The sequence below is a fragment of the Rhipicephalus microplus genome, chromosome 2 (assembly GCF_043290135.1).
Source record: "Rhipicephalus microplus isolate Deutch F79 chromosome 2, USDA_Rmic, whole genome shotgun sequence".
NCBI lineage: Eukaryota > Metazoa > Arthropoda > Arachnida > Ixodida > Ixodidae > Rhipicephalus > Rhipicephalus microplus.
Genome location: NC_134701.1, coordinates 221,193,616 through 221,214,633, shown reverse-complemented (window position 1 = coordinate 221,214,633; position 21,018 = coordinate 221,193,616). Strand labels below are relative to the sequence as shown.

General features: G+C 44.0%; 1 protein-coding gene across 1 annotated transcript in view; it reads left to right on the top strand.

Moving 5' to 3' along the window:
- LOC119186595 (cell adhesion molecule Dscam1) overlaps positions 1-21,018 on the top strand; it is a 350,150-nt gene that overhangs the window by 147,545 nt on the left and 181,587 nt on the right. The window contains exon 4 of the mRNA XM_075885810.1: positions 7,912-8,202. Coding sequence (XP_075741925.1) covers positions 7,912-8,202 — 291 coding nt within the window. The remainder of the gene's footprint in view (positions 1-7,911; positions 8,203-21,018) is intronic.

The following is a 21,018-nucleotide window of genomic DNA, read 5'->3' as shown; positions in this document are numbered from 1 at the left end:
TGTACCCCTTTCAGTTGATTTCGTTATCTAGGCTAGACTGACTTATGCATGTAGTAACTTAGTTTGTGTACCACTCGGACGGCTGTAGAATTGGACAAATAAAAATAAATTGACATCTCGACAGAAGGGAACAACTGCACTGGAAATAGTGAAAATATTGAGCTGAATATTTGACAACCTTTATGTTACCATAGATGGTCATTCCTCAATTCATCTGCGCTTCTCGCGAATACGTCTTGGGTGTTTCTATAATGAACAACATTATGCCCTGTTGAATTGGTTTTTGAGCGCAATGACGAAAAGAAAGTGCTTCGCTCGCTTTGGCTTGCACTTTTCCAACGCAATAAAAATTTCTAAATAGTTAACCTATTCCTGTACTTAAGCTCAATGAATGTGTGTATAACGTATGTTTGTGTGAAGTGACAACATTTTAAATGTACAGATCTTAAATTTATTTCGTCTCACAAAGAGGATTTACTTTTCTAAGGTATGTTTTTGTGTGCATTGTTATAAAAAAACTTGGGGGCTAGAAATGCTAACGAGGCACTTTTTTTACATTTATTTACACTTCGAAGTTTATGCTCCCGTTTTTAGAACGTCGAAAAAAAACCTTTTTTTGCGTACTCCTTGTTGTTGTTTTCTTCACACAAACAGGAAAGACGTTTGCTCAAATTATAATGAATTTGAAGTTCGCGGTAAGAAACTTTCTTCAAACTACGAGAGCTTCTTCACCTCAATCAACGCGTCTAGACAGTGCTGTCACGCAGTAATATATCTTACAGCTGATGTCCCATTCTTGAAGAGCACACAAATTTGCCTTCAAAAAACATATTTACCAATATTTACACACCTTCGAACAACTTCACACAAAAGGCTTGGTTCGCCTTCGAGAGAACGCCGAGAATTCTGGGTTATCAAGTGGAAGTGATCCGTTCATCTGCATGCTATAATACACGCGACATTAAACGACCACTGCTTGAATAATGATGAAGCTCTGAGTGTTAAGAGGATGGCGTTGGAACATCATAAATATTGCTCAGCGACGTGGTTTTTAAGGGTCTTCAGAGAGCAGTGTGCCACGGTGCATGCGAAACGAGGTAGATAGCGGCAAATTAGCAAGCACTCCACGTCGTAAGAATATTAAGTGCACGTTTTGATGTAAGAAACTCGTGCGCTAAACGAATGAGATATTGTAGAAGCGCAGAAAAGCAAGCTTCTTCCTTAGTGTAGTTTTTTCGCTTAGTATGTTCTTTTGCATGCTGACTGCTTCATGTATACTCCAGTGTATATGAAGGCGCTTATATTATTTTGATTGCCTGGACATATTCTTAGGTACTACATTGCACCTTAGAGTGGCAGGTCAAAAGAAGTAATTGCAGAACTTTGCGCCGTATCAGCACTTCATTTCAAAGCCCGAAGGTTGATGATAACGTGCGATTTTAACTTGATTCTAGAACCAACATTTGATGATGATTTCGCAAGTTATCGAAATCGGATTGCATTACATTTGTTAGCACAATTACTAACTAACAAGAGAACGCGCGAGTTAAAGTGAACTCTTCCAAAAGACGAACATAACGACATAGTTCTCTTCACTTTTCTCAGTTTGCTATAGCTTTCATTCGTTGTTCACTTTTCTTCTTGAGAAACCCTTTTTTTTTTGTTGCGTAGTACTTTTAGCAATGTAGTTGCAGATGTGATTTAATTTTCAATTTCTCCCCAACAAACCAGTTAAAACAAAAATATATCGAACCGATGGATGAGCTGTGTGTAATTATGGGCGTGTTTGCTTGGGTGGTGGCGGCAAAATTTCATAGATGTTGACAATAACGCGAGGGAGGGAGAGAGAAAGAACAACACTATTAGAAATAAATCACAGTCCTGGGTTCTATGCAGGAAGGTCCAAGCTACTGGGGCGCAGGGGCGCACGAGTTTGCAATGAGTACGCACTACGGTGGTGATGACAAAAGACAGTGTGAAGTGCGTGATAACTGGGTAGGCAAAAACGAAGAAAAAACCGAGCATGCTGTCGCAAACGCTAGTGAGGTATTTCAGGTGGTCTCCAAACAAACCGCGTGCAGCTACGTCAGCGCCGAAACTCAAGCAACATTTCAATCATACACCGAAGTCAGCGTGAATTTCGCGTTAGCGTTCTACAAACTGAACGTCGCACTTCCTATAGGCGTATTCGTGAACTTTTGTCCTCTATCGGACAAGTTTTTTGTTTTATCTTCAACGTGAAACTTTCTACCGTCACTGAAAACAAGAGCACACACGCAGAACTATCGTACTGCTCGTTTCGCTTCTAGAAAATATTTCCTAAACAGAGAAGTTACTACTACTTACATCACACCTCTGATGATTTTTCTGCATTAACGAATCATTTGCAACAATGTCTTCACCAACGAGTACACAGTAACATTTTTTTTCCTTCCAATGCCACAAAGGGCCTCTAGTTTTGTGACTGTGAGTCACGTCGTGAGCTCGGTGAAATTGAATTCGAGACATCGTAGCCTCGTTGTGATATAACATCAAGTTCGTGCATGTGCTCATAGTTTGTGCGATTAGACTAAGAGATGAATCATGCCACTCACTTGCTCTGGGCTTGAGCACTTCTATTCGGTAAAAACAAACGTGGTGGGCCGACGCGATCTTCGCCGGGGTGTCTGTCAAGCAAGTTCATTCATATGAGGCCTCATTTCATCTCCTGAACTGCCACAGTGGTGTCAGTAATATATATATATATATATATATATATATATATATATATATATATATATATATATATATATATATATATATATATATATATATATATATATATTCCTGCTCACGGTAAGTCATTTTTCACCCACTTTTTTGTTCTTATTTACATTAAATTCGTTCTAATAACTTTCCCTATACATTCCTTGGTATTATTGTCTGTTACATCTCACTATTATTGTGTCAAAACACGGAAAAACGAGCCCTTAGGTATACACTTCTTTCCCTTATATATAAATAGAAATGGTATATTATATATAGTTTTTCTCAAATAATTTACAACAGAGCTACTTTCTTTCAAGAGCGTGACAGGTGGGCAGCACAATGATTTTTCACACAAAATAAGTAAGCATAACAATAGAATAAGAATATCTTAAATACAATAGAACAATGCAGGAGTAAATAATGATACTATTACTTGACCCATAAAATGGCCCAATATATATATATATATATATATATATATATATATATATATATATATATATATATATATATATATATATATATATATATGAAACTCGTAGGTTCGGTTCTCGCTACGGCAAGTCACTTTTTCACCCACATTTCTGTCTTCCTATTTACATTACATTGGTTCTAATAACTTCCTCTATACATTACTGGGCATTATTGTCTGTTAGATCTTAATAATATTGTGTTTCCGTGTTTTATTATTAATAAAACACGGAAAAACGAGCCCTTAGGTATATACTTCTTTCCCTTATATATATAAGAGAAAAAAGCCCACTAAATATATATATATATATATATTTGTGTTTGTGTTAAACGGAAGTAGGCTGCAACGATTTGATGAGTAGTGTCCTCGCTGCAGCCCGCATCCTAAGCTCTGAACGGCAGGCGCAGCTCCCGGCAGCACAAGCTTATATCAGCGCGCGTAGTGGGCTACGGTGCCATTGGCGCCCATCATCAGGGTTCATACGGCCAAAACAAAGCGGGGTGGCGAAACGGAATGGGCCGAAGTTTACGGGGTGACCCGTGAGGTGTAAATCTTCCAGCCAGTTGTGAAATATGTAAAGCTAATCAACGAAACTCGCATTGTAAGTGCAAGTCACCGCTCGTGAATCTCTGTAATTCTCTTCGGGCTTGTTTGTGAATCGCCACGCCAACAACCAGAAATCGTCTATCTCCACAAAGTCTGTGAATATTTCAGTAAAAAGGGTGAAGTGATCGAAACTGTAGAGTTTTAAGCCCGAAATAATCGCATTTCTCGCTCCCTCCTTCTTGCGTGATTTCAAACGAACCTTTCTATTGCACTCCTCCCCGCTATGATGATGATGGTGAGAATGATGATGATGATGATGATGATTATATTAGGTATCGACATCATCTTTAAATCGGACAAGGGCATTCCCGCTATGATGATGATGAGAACGATAATGATTATAATATGTAAAGACATCATCTTTAAATGGGACAAGGGCAAGTAGCAACGTTGTATGTTTCAGACCGCAATTATGAAGTGCGAACACGGGACGCCGCTCAAGGCAGAAAAGCCTTGAGCGGCGTCCCGTGTTCGCCCAAACAGCTTTCGCCTGGCTCACGCGCCTGACGCCAAGCGACACCCTTTAGCTTATAGGCCAGCCACATTTGCATAGAACCTTCACAAGTGATACATAAAAATCATAACAAAATTAATAATAATGACAAAAATTGAAATATAAAATAGAAGAGTAAAAAGAAAAATGAAAAGAAATATGTAATAGTGCAGGCTAAAAATTGGCCGCGTATCTTCGTGCTTTGCTGCGAAGGGCGTCTCAAGAAGATTGTCTTCTGTGTGGGGGTGCTGTGCGAAATATGGCGCCGTCTGCCAGTAATGTGAAGCAACACTTTTTTTAGAACGCGGAACCACTGGTACGTGCAGCACCGGGTAGTTTCAGGGGAAGCCCCCGATTTTGTGTGTGTGGGACTGTGTGTGTGAAACGTAGGAAACTACGGCCTTTTCGTTCATAGCGTCGCATGGTCAAGCGCAGCGTAATCAGCACTTAAATCTTTAGAACTGGGTATCTATGCACTTTTTTCTGAATAAGTCCCGCCACGGTGGTCTAGTGGCTGAGGTACTCGGCTGCTGATCCGCAGGTTGCGGGATCGAATCCTGGCTGCGGCAGGTGCATTTCCCGTGGAGGCGGGAATGTTGTAGGCCCGTGTGCTACGGTTTGGGTGCACTTTAAAGAACATGCAGCCTAACACTTACGTATTGATGTTGCGCCCAAAGTATGCGTAATGATTGTTTTTCTACAGTGTTCACATGTATGAATTCAGCCACCAGATTAATATGGGTGGGCGTTGAGCAAGACGTCAAAACTTCCGTTCATCGTACATACCAACACAGTCCAAATTTCTGCTTAGCTGCATCTCTTCGCATTTTAGGAACCACTACGGCGTTTGTAACTCCGTTTGGTCAAACGCCCTCGGCAAAGTAAAACAAAAACAAATGAGAACGCACGAGATTTTGACATCCCGTTCTTGAGTGGAGGTACCCTGCGCAGATTGTGTTCTGTGGTCGCATTTGTTACCTTTCTCACGTGGAGCAGGCGCCTTTACGTATCCTGAGGTGATTTCCGTCTGGCCTGCTTTGTCTTCTTTCTTTTGGTTTCTCATGCGGCGTTAGAAGAGCAGCATTCTCAGAGAGGCTTTGCTTTACCCAAGTTCGGTGTCAACACGCTGCCGCCTACTGGCCTTGCGCTTCCTGTTGTACCTCGTACAAGGAGAGGAATCCCCCACGCGAACTCTGGCATATTATTTTATAGGCACTCACCTTCGCTATTTAATGCCTAATGGGCATCATAATCGGTGCCCACAATCAGTAACACTGCCTTCGTTTTATACAACAGCTGTCGCATTTTTTCGTCCTATCAAGTCGACTTGGCCTGGGGTAGATGTGTTGGACAGTCCTATCGTTGACACAACAGCGACTTTGTTGCTCCCGTTAGTTCCTCTGGGATGCCGCACCCGCTCTATTTGCGTGTCTTGTAGCGCGCTGTCGGCATCATTTCTGCCTGGCCACCTCCGTGATTTTCATGTGGTGGCTGGGGCGGGGTGTTCTTCCTACCCTTCATCGCCTCGAAAGGTGGAGAATGGTCCAGTCAGCAATATGCCCGAACTGCTCCCTACTGGAAACAAATAAGCATGTTTTGAGACAATGCGTCGTGGCTCGCGTTTTCTGGAGGGCCGTGCATGCTAGATTTCGCAGCCTCGGAGTAAATCGCTTTGTTTCCTGTGGGCGTTGTTCTCAAGGCTTCTTCGCCTGCCTTCTCATTGTTGCTGGTACCCACTGCCTTTGGCGCAATCGCTGTGAGGCGGTTGCAGCAGGTCGTCGCCTTCACACTCTCTTCTAGATAGATCATAGAGCGTCTGTACAAAGAACTACTATCTGATTTATCGGACGGACTCTTCTTTCTCGGTGAGGAGGAACTCCTTCGACACTCGTTCTACCCTTTTGTGTTTGTTTGCGAGAAACCTGTAAAGCTTGTGTTCGGGCCTGCCTGGTTTTGGTAGGTCAACGTTTGTCTAGTACTCGCACAAATAGCTTGTAAATACTATGTAAATACCTAACATATAGATCATTACGTTTTATTTGTGTATTCTTCCTTTACCGTGTAATGTACATATGTAAACATATCTGTTTGTAACAATCTTTGGTGTGTCTGGGTATGTTTTTTTTTCGTGTACGTTTGTAAACATACCATTTTATCACAAATTTTTGGTGTGTCTGTGGACGTTATGTTCCATTGCGATGTTCTGTTGGATTGTACTTGATGATCACTGTTCGTGAAAAAAAAAATTGTTTTAAACAGCATGCTGTAATCGAGTGCTCAGTGGCGAAAGGCCTCTTGCACATGGTGCAACGACTCTTTGGTTTTCGCACAACTTATATGGAAACGCATCGTGGGCGGTTTGCAAGATTGGTCTTTAGAGTGACCTTGTATCTACTGTGGCGGCGACGCTGTTTAGCTGTAGTACAGCACAAACATCACAAAGGCAGGTGCTTACCCTCACTCTCGAAAATACGAATCATTGTGTGGATTCACCTCTGTGAGCAGTTTTAAACACACGGCGAAGAGGTTTTTCTTCGATGATGGCAGACAAGTTTCTTCAGAGTAAGGAAAGGACACCTGGAGTTTCCAGTTGTTCCGTAAAAGCCAAGCGCCTACGCTTTTACCTAGGCATTCGTTGCATTCTTTGAAATTTCAACAATTCGATCCATTTTATTTCCCTTTTACTTGTAACATTCAGATTCACAGATATAAACTAACGTTTTAGTGGGGATTGGTAACATGCATACACTGTTTTATTTGTTCTTGTTGTTTCGTTTGTTTGTGTACAGAATACGTGTACAATAGAACTACCCTTCTTGAAGTATCGCAAGAAAGTCTATCGTCTCTAAATGAAGAGCATACCTGTTACCGTACGTACGCATGTGCCTCTTTCGAACTACTTGCCTCAATATATCGCTAAATGAGGCACGTGGTTCTCTTTGCATTTTCTTAGGAATACTTGAAGGGGAAATCAAACTTCTGATAAATCACTTCTATTTCCTCTTAATCGATTATACCGATTCTTTCCCGCTATTCCGCCAGCCCCATCCTCATTGACACTGCGGCTTTGATTGACGTACATGTGACCGCAGTAGCAGTAAGCGTGACAAGATATTGAATTTAGCTATAAGCTGTGCTAGTTGGTCTTGATTCGCCTTCAAAAGTGCACCATGTGAACACGAACACGGTGCGGAAAAAAACAAATACGGTAAAAAACGCAACGAGCGACAACTAGCTTTGCGGTCGTTGCGTTGTGTAATGTATTTTTGTTTTACCCATATCCGTGTTGACAAAGCGCACTTTTGAAGTTGAAGATGAATAGATACGTAGCACTGTCAGCATTGGGTCAAGCTTCGTTTTAGCGCAGCAACGAACATGGACAGCAGAAATTAATGTGCGACAACCTACAGTGCTGTGTGTAGTAAGTTTCTTTCTGGCGTCCATGTACCTTGCCGCACCACATGTAGTTAGGCTTATGAAATCACTACAAAACCGTAGTGGTTTCCTGCAGCGTGACTTTAACCGTAATTATAATCCGGTCGATGAAACAATCCTACGATTGCCACCTATGCACGAACTGCGGTGTTTTCAGAGCCCAACGGAAAGCTGGCGCCGCGGATCGTGAAGGGCCAGGCGTCGGTGGAGGCAGCGCTGGGCGAGGACGCTGAAATGCCGTGCCTGGCCCGCGGTCACCCGGCACCCACCACCCGCTGGTTTCGGCGCTCAACACGTGGTACGTTAAGCCCCGTGCGGTCGGGCTCGCTGCGTCTTCCGGGCGCCCTGCTCGTGCGTGCCGTCAAGGAATCGGACCAGGGTCGCTACACATGTCTGGCCAACAACAGCGTTGGCGAAGACCGCACAGACACCGAGCTGCTCGTCAGACGTAAGTCGTTCGTAGCATTTTACTCATATCACAAGCATGAAATTAACGTGCTAGTGACTGCTTTCGTTCCCTGATCTTTCATGCCGGGAATTTCGCGCGTAGTTTACATAGTTCTACAACCCACAGCGTAGACGTGGAGGTGGTGTTTTACGGATGCTACCTGTTGTGTGTACACCGCGATATCTTACAAGTGTCTTGGTTTTCTAGCATGGAAAAAAGCGAGTGAACACCTGTATGCACGTGTAATAAAAGGGTGTGTGCCTCATGATTTTGGTTCTTTTCGTATCTGTTCACTGGCATGCCAGAATAAAGAGCGAGAAAAGAATATTCATTTTTTTTAAATACGACGTTTCCGAATATTTGAAGTAGGCTTGACTTCGTAGAGGAATCTTCCAAATGTTGGCTGATACGCAATCCTTATTACAGTTACATACCTTCAGAGCGCAAAGAGTACTTTCGTTTTACCACGAGTTGAAGGAAAATATTTATTTTCTAAAGTTAGGGATTAGTTGAAAAAAAATCGCGAATTTTGCGCTAAGCCGCGAAAGGGTTGAAACAGTGAAACTGGGTGATTTCGTGCCTTAACAGGGTAATTTAGGTTGTTTTTTCAGTTAAGTCCTGAAACCAATAATTCATGCCTCCCACAGATACAGGTCATTGGCGACGCAGGTCTACCATCGCTTAGCGATCTTATCGCAGGCGCCATTGCCTTTTCTGTTCACTTATATTCTCTCGTAGTATACGTGCCAGAGGTCTTCATCTCGCCGCCGATTCTTCGCAGCCACGAGTCGACTGACTGTTTCGTTCTTCATTGCTTATTGAACGAACTGTGAGTGATGGGACTTGCCCAATTTCTGTGGCACATACCAGTTTGCGATGACAACAGTTGCCTGGATATACTAGCGAGGTACAGTCTGATAAACAGATTTACTGATAAGAGGTGGTTAGTGTACGTGCAACCAGAAGTACACTCTAAAAAATATCGAGTAAAAAGGGTGTCTTTTTGTCTCACAACAATAATCATCATCATGCTTGCGTGCGCTTTCTTTTTTGAAAACTCGGCACTGGCCACTTTCCTATCGAGAATGCAATGTAACCCTGATAATGGGCCTGTCGATCGTGACCGGAATGTACCGGGCGCAGGGCGATAGTGCAAGGATGGAACGCCATATAGAGGACGATTATTGTTGTGGGACAAAAAGACACCCTTTATACTTGCTCTTTTTTTAGAGTGTACCGTAAAAAAAGTCTAGAAGCATGCCTTCGCAAACCACCAAACTTGCTCTTTTTTTTTTAGCGGAATCGATTGATTGATTTGTGGGGTTTAACGTCCCAAAACCACCATATGATTATGAGAGACGCCGTAGTGGAGGGCTCCGGAAATTTCGACCACCTGGGGTTCTTTAACGTGCGCCCAAATCTGGGCACACGGGCCTACAACATTTCCGCCTCCATCGGAAATGCAGCCGCCGCAGCCGTGAATTGAACCCGCGACCTGCGGGTCAGCAGCCGAGTACCTTAGCCACTAGACCACCGCGGCGGGGCTTGAGCGGAATCACAGCGCCATTGCTCTGAAAGTCAATATTAATGTCCTGCGAACAAGCTGCAAGTACTATAAGAAGAAGCAAATAATATATTGCACCACGAAATCGAGTTCACAGTTAGACACAAGGGAGAGACAATGGGATATAGAGAGAGTAAGAATAGAAAAAAGGCAGGGAGGTTAGCCAGCGTTGAGTCCGGTAGACTACATTGCACTGGGGAAGGGGGAGGGTGAAATAGAGGCAGAGAGAAGGACAGAAAGTCACTGATTGAGACGACGAGTAACAGTTTCACGTTTAACATAACACACGACGAATCACACCGGTGTCATCGAGAAAACACCACAGCGATTTCGTTGCCTTTCCGAACCGAGATGGGCAGCCCCGTGGTCACAATACCAGAAAAGAGAGACAATGAACTTTATTCAGGTCTCGAGGGATGACACCCGAAACGGCCTCAAGGGGTGAACTTTTCATACACGTTTCAGCAGGTTTTCTGTGTATTGTACTACGTACGCGAAGAGATGCATGGCGACCGCACATACTCGCAACTAAGCATCAAACGCGAAGCCATTTCGTTCCGCTCCAAATACGCGAAGCCAGAAAGACACGGGCTGTTTAAAGCAAAGATACACCGACAGGACTTCAATTCCGATAAAACAAACACACGCTGAACAACCCATTTTAACATATGTTCCGTTCGGACTGGGATAGAGAAACAATGATGTTACCGTGGTTGGTGCGAAAAATGGGAGGGGGGGGGGCACATGTTACATTACGAAAAATACACATCGTTTATTTCCTTTATTGCTCCTCTGCGGAGAACCAATATAATTTCTTCACGGACGAGTGCCCACTGCTCTCAGCTTCCTTCTAATGTTAACAACAAAGACGGCTTCTGGCGGAAACGCAGATTTCGGGGGCAAAGAAACGAAATACCTTCCAGCTTGCTAATGAGCAACGGTGCTATACCACTTCCCGTCATTTATCTCTGAGGCCACAGGCCACCCTTTGTAATTATTCTCGTGGGAACCATTAATTTGAGAGAGCAGCTCGGTGGAGCGGGCAGGCACGAAAGGAGGGCTTTAAAACTGCGTTCCGCACCAAGTTACGGGAATGTCACTACAGCCGGTCGTTTATTACGGAAGCCATTCGTTGCGCCCCGATAGCCATTCCTATCGACAGTTCCGCATTGCCAAGCTGTTTCCTTCGAACCTAGAAGCCGCGCTATTTTTTTCGTCCTTCTTCACTTCTTGTTTCTCCTTTTGTTCTAGTCGGGTGGAATTGTCGGGAAGCAAGAATTATTGCGATAGCTGAGGTGGCAACACATTCTGTCGCCTTGCCGACTGCCAACAGCCGCCAAACGTTAGCAAAGCAAAAATAGGGCAACAAAACAGTAACCTAACCATATTTCTCGAACACCTACCTCACTGCCTCCTTATCCTCAAGGAAGTCAGATGTTAATAATTTAGCAGTTGTGTGATGACACACATCTTGTCTAGCCAAGTTTTTTTACAAAAATGTTCCCTTTGTGATACTGCACATGTGATCATGGCGATGAAGCTCAAAGCAATGTTTCTTTTTAAATGCGAAGCATTTCTTATGGAACTTCGGCGACTTCGAGCGTATCTATCTATCTATCTATCTATCTATCTATCTATCTATCTATCTATCTATCTATCTATCTATCTATCTATCTATCTATCTATCTATCTATCTATCTATCTATCTATCTATCTATCTATCTATCTATCTATCTATCTATCTATCTATCCGCCTACGACTTTTAGCTCTCCTGGACGTTTCGGTAATGGTATCAATACCAAACTTGGTATGCCCAAACATACCTGTATGAAGAACATATTTCACTTGTCATAACATGAAAATTATGACATGAATATCATGAATGTCATGATTGGCATTTGATAATTCACATAAACAGCGCCAAACACGAGGAACAAGAAAAGAAGGAGAGAGACAGCGGCACTGACTTACAACAAGATTTATTTGCTGGAACCACGCAATATATATTTGAGCAGTCTCTAACAAAAAAAGAGAAAAGACAAATCAAAGAAAACAAAATTCACTTAACAACCGAGTAATCATCATGATAACGCGCCATGAACCTCACGTGTGCCAATGTTCTGAAGAAAATTTCTTTTTGTGATAGAGGAATCGAAGGCCTGCTGACACATACAGTGCCCAGCCTTTTTATTTCTGCAGCCTCATAAATTTCGCGTATCATCTGGTCCCGATGACGCCTAATGATGGTGAAATGCTGAAAGCCGGGAACCCAACCACAGTCTCGGCAATGAATGCCGAGGTGGCCCGATAATGTAGAAGAGGCGTTGTGAGCGTACTCTTTCAGCCGCTCATTTAAACACCTGCCTGCTTGGCCGATGTGCCACTTGCCGCAGGACAGAATACACCGCCCCTTCGATGCACGGAACATACTCCTTCCGATGCTTAATTTTGCAGCCTCGCTCTTCCCTGGAACTAAGATTCACGGCCTTGCACATCCAAGCCAGCTTTCCTGGGGCAGAAAAAACCACGTCAACGTCGCACCTTCTGGTCACTTTTTTGAGGTTGTGGGTGACGCCGTGGATATAGGAAGTAACGACAAAGTTTCGTTTGTCTCATCCCTTATCCTTTGTACGAGTTCGAGCATTACTCTCTGGGCTCATTCTGATTTCTTAGAGTAGACACTCAGCAACGGCGGTCAAAACCCACATCGAAAAACCAGCCTCAGGCGTTTAATTTGCGGATTAAAGCTGGACCGAATCATGTAATGGCAGGACCTTCACAGAGCGTTGTTGCAGCAAGTCTTAGCAATAGCGCGCTTCACCACTTTTTAAAGTGCCGATCGAAAAGGAGGGATTGGCTTGTTTGCGCGCGGCTCATAGGCCCAACACACGTGGGAAGTACTCAATATTAACATCAAATCTAGGAACCTGATGGTTCCCCTTTCCGGAACTTCATGTGTTATAACAAGCGGAGAGAGGCACTTACTGAAAATTTCTAAAATACAAGTCAAAGATGACACGGCCGACGAGGTTCCAGCTTGAAACAACACGGGGAAGTCATCAACAAAGCGGAATACTTTCGTAACAGTTGTGGATTCCAAACAATTCTGAATGGCACGATCAAGGATGGTTAAAAATAAATCACTTAAAATGAGCGCAAGGCATGATCCTACACACACCCTTTGACGTTGCAAGTAAATACGATTTTCCCACTCTGCAAATGTCGATCTTAGGTAATACTCTAGCAGTTACATAAGAACTTCAACAGATATGCCTACTGTATTCTGATAATTCCCAATGCCAAAACTGTCAATGCACCCGCGAATGCAAGCTAGAAGCTCAAGAGAATGAGCTCGAAGACGTACAAAGGATAAGAGCCGTGAGAAACGAAGCTTTGTCGTTACTCCCTATATCCCCGGCGTCACCCATAACCTCAAAAAAGTGGCCAGCAGGTGCGACGTAGACCTGGTTTTTTCTGCCCCAGAAAAGCTGGCTAGGATGTGCAAGCCTGTGAATCCTGGTTCCAGGGGACAGCGAGGCTGCAAAATCAAGCATCGGAAGAAGTACGTTCCATGCATCGAAGGGGTGGTGTACACCCTACCCCTGTCCTGCGGCAGGTGGTACATCGGCCAAACAAGCAGGTGTTTAAATGAGTGACTCAAAGAGCACGCTCACAACGTCTCTTCTACAGTATCAGGCCACCTCGGCATTCATTGGCGAGACTGTGGTTGTGTCCCCGACTTTCAGCATTTGACCGTCATTAGGCGCAATCAGGACCAGATGATACGCGAAATTTATGAGGCTGCAGAAATAAAAAGGCTGGGCAGTGTATGTGTCAGCAGGCTTTCGATTCCTCTATCACAAAAACAAAATAAATTTTCTTCAGAAAGTTGGCACGCGTGAGGTTTATTGCACGTTATCATGATTATTACTCGGTTGTTAGGTAAATTCTGTTTTCTTTTATTTGTCTTTTCTCTTTTTTGTTAAATACTGCTTAGGTATCTATTGCGTGGTTTCAGAAAATAAATCTTGTTGTAAGCCAGTGCCGCTGTCTGTCTCCTTCTCTTCTTGTTCCTCGTTTTGGCGCTGCTTTTTAATGTGAATCATGTCGTACCAACTCGCCCAAGTAACCACGTTAGTTACGTTTCATGGTCCTGAAGCTCTTACCGTGGTTTCGTTCACATGACATGTTGACTAGTATGGTGTGACATGATTGCATGGAGAACACAAGTGACAGACCCTAACACGAAAATCGTGGCATGCGTGTCATGTATTAACGTGACTGCATGCCACGCTTATGATTCGCTGGCGGCCGTTTAGCTCGCATCACTTATACCAAATTTGGTATTACGGGATGTGCTCGCGGCCGTTTCGCTAGCTTCACATGTACCAAACTCGGTATTACGCGACGCGAACTGACGACATAGGTAAATGACACATCCAGACATGATAATCACGACATGCGTGTCATGTTGCAACACGACTACATGCCACACTCATGATGTCATCGCGGCTGTTTCGCTAGCTTCGCATATGTCAAATTTGGTGACGTCAATAGATGACGAAAGTATGTGACACGTGCAAACATGATAATCATGAGATGCGTGTCATGTGAGAACATGACTACATGCCACAGTCAGGGCGCCAATACATTTTGACGTGACACGATGCGCGTGCTCGCTGGCGTTCATTTTGTGGTGACACGCCGGGGTTGCCACGCCAGGTGCCGGCCCTGCCATATAGACAAATTCCACCGGACGTACGTCACGAAAATGCGGTGGCGCTGTCTTGTTAGGCAAAAGACACTCTACCTACCACAGTTTCTGCTGGGTTTGCAGTGGTGCATGTGGTGTTTTCAGTCAAGAAACTAGAAACAAAATGGTATGCCGACGAACTGTGTCGCGGCTGGATGTGATTCGCGTCTCACAACTTAGTTTTGTTTGTTGGCGCACATCGCAGCTCTCAGTGCTTATGGCGGAAGTTATGTGCGGACGTCGCTATAATTTTACCCATATTGTCGACATCGGCCTACCTGTGTTTACAAACATAGAAGGGGTCTATATTCGCAGGCGCGCGATGCGCTGTGTTGCTTTTACGCATGCACGTTTCAGCACGCCCGGCGTCTCTCCGTCACGAAAAGACGGAGACGCAGTGCTGTCTGTGTAACGCATCGGCACAAAATGCTGCATGTCACTTTTCGCGCTAATTGCAGTCGCTTTGCCCAGCGTGCGCGCATGTCAACGCTACATTGGAGTATGTGTTGGGCCCTTCATGATGCGCTCGCGGCTATTTTGCTAGCTCCACATATCCCAAATTTGGTGTTACGTGACGTCTATGGATGACGAAATATATCACTGGTGCAAACATGATAATATTGCACGCGTGTCACGTAAGAACATGACAACATACCACTCTCATAGCATGCTCGTGGCCGTTTGCCTATAGCTCCACATATACTAAATTTGGCATCAGGTACCGTGAACAGATGACGAAGGTAAACGACGCATCCAAACATAATAATCATGACGCGGAAGTCACGTACGGCATCATTTACCTCCACCTCCTAACGTTGTGCTGATTTCAAGTGACATATCAACCTTTCTCATTCGTGCTCCGCATATCAACGATTCCCACTATACGTGGAATCTGCCATTCTGTTAAATACGAAGCATTTCTTAGCCAACGTCCGCGACTTTCAGTCTATCTATCTATCTATCTATCTATCTATCTATCTATCTATCTATCTATCTATCTATCTATCTATCTATCTATCTATCTATCTATCTATCTATCTATCTATCTATCTATTTGGCACCACCTACACCTGAGTGCTCCCGTGATGGCCTCCTTAACTTGAGGTAAACAAAAATTTGTATGGGAGGGTACGATGGTTTGACGAGTATAGCTCGCTTGTCATGACATAGATAATGTCAAAATCCCCGTTACTTACATCGTCAAACCCTTTCCGTCAGACATGTGGCACACACCCGCGGGCCACAGGTACGTGCCACAGGTATGCAGGTATGGGCCACAGGTATTGACAGTATCCAGGAATGACGAAGAAAAAAAAAACATGGGTAATTTCGACGCGTGGGCGATAAGAAAAAGCTGACAACGGCTGCGTTGCAGCGATAAAATGCAAAGAATAATTGTCGGGGCCTCAGCAGGAACTTAACCCCAGCATTCCGCGTGGCTATCAAATATTCTACCACAGAGTCACGCCATCTCGGAACAGCTTTTCAAGTAAACTGCAATGTTTGTGAAACATCAGTGGTAGTTGCAATGCTGGCTATTCAATTTTATAAACATTTGATATGTATACAGCAGTCACACCTGGTTAACGTCACTTGTTGCTGTGCCATCCACTGAAGTTGACTTATGTAGCAGTGTCCAGGGCTACCATCTTCGCGCGCACGGGTGCTTCATACCAGCTAAGTGCTTTTGCTGTTGCTAATATTCATGTTTCTGTTGATATCGTTACGGGGCTGTAAACAACTGGTTAGTATATAAAACTTATGCGGCTCTTTAACCATTCGTACATATCTTTAGCACCACTTCGTACACTGTCACCTTTCATCCCACGCTTTCCATAACATCGATTCCCAAGGTACATGGGACCTGCCAAATTTTGGAAACAGGAAAATGATGGATTTCATTCACGCCAGTTCAACCTCTTGCGCGTGGATGTGCATACAACATCTTAACGTTTTGTAGAACTTCTGCACGAGAGTTCGTCAGAGATGTCGGATAAATTCACGAATGGCGATAATGCGAACGCGGAGTCAAGCACCCCTCGGAAGTAGCAAAATGTTATAGACCCATGTCATGTTTGTAAGCAGTGGGAGGCGCTGTTGACATACTGAGGTGCTTATAGTGACGTCGTTGTGCGCAGTCTCCGGCCCGCCCAAAGCTCACCATCATCCTCTATGATCACTTGAGAGCAAACCAAGCTGCGTCCACTGAGCACAGCGCAGTAGAGAGCCTCTCACGTGCGAGCTTTGAGCCGGGAAAAGCCTGTGCACCTCAGTATGACGGCAGCGCCTACATGTTATTACAAATATGAAATTGGTGTTCAAAATGCATGGCGTCACCACATTACAACAGTGGTCGTTGCTGTGTTTCACTTTGAATGGTGGTTCTCGATGACACCTACAAGGCAGCTACGTTGAAGCACAATCGCGTGTGTGGCTTTATTCACCGATGCGTCCTAGCATCTTACTGGCATGCATTGTGTTGCCGGGATAAGACTGCGTTAAAAACGAAATTGCGGATTATCGGTCAAGAGTAAAAACCCTTACAGATTGTTGCCTTGTGACTGAAGTATACGTAGAGTAAACTTTTTTATGACTCTGCAGTGGTACTGAACGTTAAAAAAAGTCTGGAGTGACGCACCATCGCACACAAGCTCAACAAACGATTAGTATCGATTCGCATGTCGGCCTTTCCATCGCACAAATATCTTTACGCAGCTTTGTTCAACCAGATTGGCCATGCAGTTAAAAAGTGAAATAACCTTTGCTGAACATTCGCCCTTATTCCTTATCCCACTAGGCTAAACTCAGTTAACAAGGTGTATATTTTATCAATGTATTCATGCGAAATCACAAATGGTTCAGTTGAGCAACGCTCCTATAATGATCCAAATTCTGAATGCCGTGCTCTTACATATCATTCGAGTCACAGTGATAACTTCAACGCACATGGTTCGAGGGTTCTCCTTCACGGCCTCCGCTAGGAGCCCCATGGCGGTATTAGTATCAGACCCTGGCATGACCTTCATAAATGCCCTTCGATTAGAAAAGTTCTTCTCACAAAATGCAATGTTTACTCAAAGAGTCCCTGCAACACTTTTTAATACGGTCAGAAAACACTTCCTCTCGGTGAACGATATATACTCCCTACAACATGTGAGCCAAAGTTATATCGGAGCACGCGGTCTCGCATTTGAAAATAATTGCCAAAGTCAGGTAGAACTGACTGTTTTCCTTCGACGAATGAGGCAACAAACGTAAACGAGAGGGCCGTAAATCGAAAGCCCATGACCATTGGCTGATTTGAGCATCGCGAACTTCATAGTTATTCTGTACACCGGGATAGGCTGGGAGATTCCGGCACACATGTTTGCGATCTAGTTGAAAAAAGCCACAGTTTCGAAGAGGAGAAAAAAAATTGCTGATTCACCTATATAAAAATTGTTATATTACGAAGATGAAACGTGTCGTTACGAAGGCAGTTGAGTGATTATTGTGCATTGTTTCAGCAAAACTAACAAATTACAAAGTCACGTTAAAAACTACAAGCAGCTCGAAACCTGCAGCACACACCTCAAGCCGGAAACACGGAAAAAATTAGCATACACTGGATGAGCGTGGACTAACAACCATCACAACTCGATGCTTAAAGGGTGCTGATCAGAGAAAGAAAGACGCACGAAACGAGCGCACAAGTATACGCAGGACAAGCGCAAACAACTGCTACAATTCTTACTGCATTGTGTGTCAGCAGCGAGCTCCTTTCGTTAACGAGGCCCCGGCAGCGTGCGAAGTGACCTTCGTCCTTTCCCGAATTGCAGGTATAAGCGCGCGCGCAGGAGAGACCACGCTCCGTGAAGGCGGTGCTCCGCGGACGCGGCGAACTTCACACCGCGCCCAAAGTGATCCCGTCGCACTATCTCGCTCTGTCAACAAAAATGCACTAAAGTTTCGAAGCTCTGAGGACTCCCAAACGGTGTATGGTCCGTTTGGTTTGCCATTAGCATTCACGAAAACATTCATTTTGTGGCGCAGGGGTCATTGCCACGCACTGAAAGTCGAGAGGTTTTGGGTTCAATACTGAGTGACAAATGCTTGCCTTCTGAATCGTTTTTTCTTTGCCATCTCTTAGTATATATGTTACGACGTCACTTCCGTGACGGAAGTACGTCAGCGGAGCCATGGTTGACCCGGCATAAAACACTTTCGTGTTAAAAAAGAAGAAAAGGGTCGAAGTTATGACGCACACCGATGAACGAGAGAAGCGTCGCGCTTTTGTCATCTACCCTCCCTCTACCCCTCCGACCTGGCGTAGCTTTCAGAAGGCTACCTGAAGGAGAGCGCAAGTGCTTAAAGCGCGGTTAAAATCAGTATTAATCCTTTCATGCATGGTGGATTCTAGAAATTTCTGCGACAGTCAACTTGTCAGGCAACAAGCTCTAATAATGAAGCCTATATGATTACTTGAAAAACCGTGGTGGCGCTCCTTTAAAAACTTGAGGTGAAACTACTACAGATCATGGTTGCGCCACCAGGTAAAAATTGGAACATTAAAGTTGACGATGTAGCCATGTGAATCATTGCTACACATCACGTCAAAAGCAACATATGTGTGTCCCAATCAAGTGTATATGTTCATATTCTGGAATAATGAACACGTAGAAAGGATGAACTTTATAACATAGTAATAGTAACGCATGATAACGCATGGCATACGGAAGGCGTCATTTTTCGCTAACACGTGAAAGCCAAATTTTTTTGCGCGGGGCAAAGTTGGGTGACAGACTGCTGAGCTGGCACGCAGGGGAGCCGGGTTTCAATCCCATTTTGTACTTGGTGTTTTTTATTTACTGAGTTTTTTTGTGCGATAGTGGTTACGGACACTGGCAGCGGCCGACAGCTATGGCTAGCACATGAACTGTGTTGTGATCTCATAACAGCGTTTGGTGTAAAAATGACAACGACAGTGTTGACCAGACGAATGCAAAAAATAATGGCTATGGTCCCAGCAGGAATACAGCCCAAGCAATCTGTGTGGAGATCAAGTATTTTACTGCAAAGCTACGCCAAGTGTCAAAACAACTTTTGAAGAATACCCCATGCAGACGTATCGTTGATGAGACGTCAGATGTGGTTGCGATGCTTCATATTTATTCTATAAACTTTACATATGTACTCCAATGATACAGGTGCCACATAGGATTAGCGTCGATTGTAGTTAAGTGTCATCCACTGAAGTTCGTCTACGCAGCCGTATCCAGGGCTACCACCCTCGCAAACACAAGCTCTATATTTCGGCATACCGCTTATGCGGTTGGTAATACCCATGTGGCTTTTAATATTGTTACGCAAGTGTAATCAACTGGTTATGTGAAGCATATATGATTGTTCAACATGCAAGTCTGTGCTTGTAACATTTGCACACATGTTTTGCGTCATCTTGTAACGTTTTGTTCAAAAACGTTACACTACAGACAGCTTCTCTCCGCATGCTGCGCATGACATTGATTCGCATGGTACGTGAGATCTGCTGAATTTTCAGACAAACAGGGCGCAGAAAACGCATTGGGACATTGCAATCAAAAGTCAATGTGATGCGAACGTTCAGTTTATTGAACTGGTTGCAATGATAACAGAGCGTAACCACTTCAATGAGATGGAAAATTAGATGCAAGTTGAGAGCGACGCATTCCAGCCATGTTCACAACTCAGAAAAATTCTGTGTGCCTTTTTATAACCTCTGCTTTGATTGATTGATATGTGGGATTTAACGTTCCAGAACGACCACATGATTATGAGAGACGCCGTGGTGGAGGGCTCCGGAAATTTCGACCACCTGGTGTTCTTTATTGTGCACCCAAATCTGAGCACACGGGCCTCAGCATTTCCGCCTCCATCGAAAATGCAGCTGCTGCAGCCGGGATTTCATCCCGCGACCTGCGGGTCAGCAGCCGAGTACCTTAGCCACTAGACCACCGTGGCGGGGCATATACCCTGCTTCAGCAGACGCCACACTTAGAGGCAAACATAAAAAAAGCGCTGTCCGGAAGAGCCCAATATCTTTTATTTACCCGGCAGACTTGTTGCGTTTTATAATTTGTTTAGCATTTGATTGCTATCAGGCGGTTGCCGCATATCTGATAGAGCAACCAAGAAATGGCAATTAAATTTCATGACATCAAGTCATCACAAATGTATCTTTTTGTTTATTACACTGAGTTCCTCTTATGTAAGAATGGCACGACATAACACGTATGATTAACCTAGAAAAGTGAATTCTCAATATTTTCACGGTTTCCAAAAAAAAAAAGTTTCATCTCACCGCTTACAAATAGTTTTGTTTTCAACATTTTCAATTTTCTCGGCTCTAGGTTGAATGGAAGATTTAATCCTTCATGTGTGACTTCTCTCTCCGGATAAACCAATCAATTAACTCCATTCCGATTGTCTATTTCTTCGTAGGCTTCCGTGTTAAACCCTTCAAACTTTTTCGCCTATAAC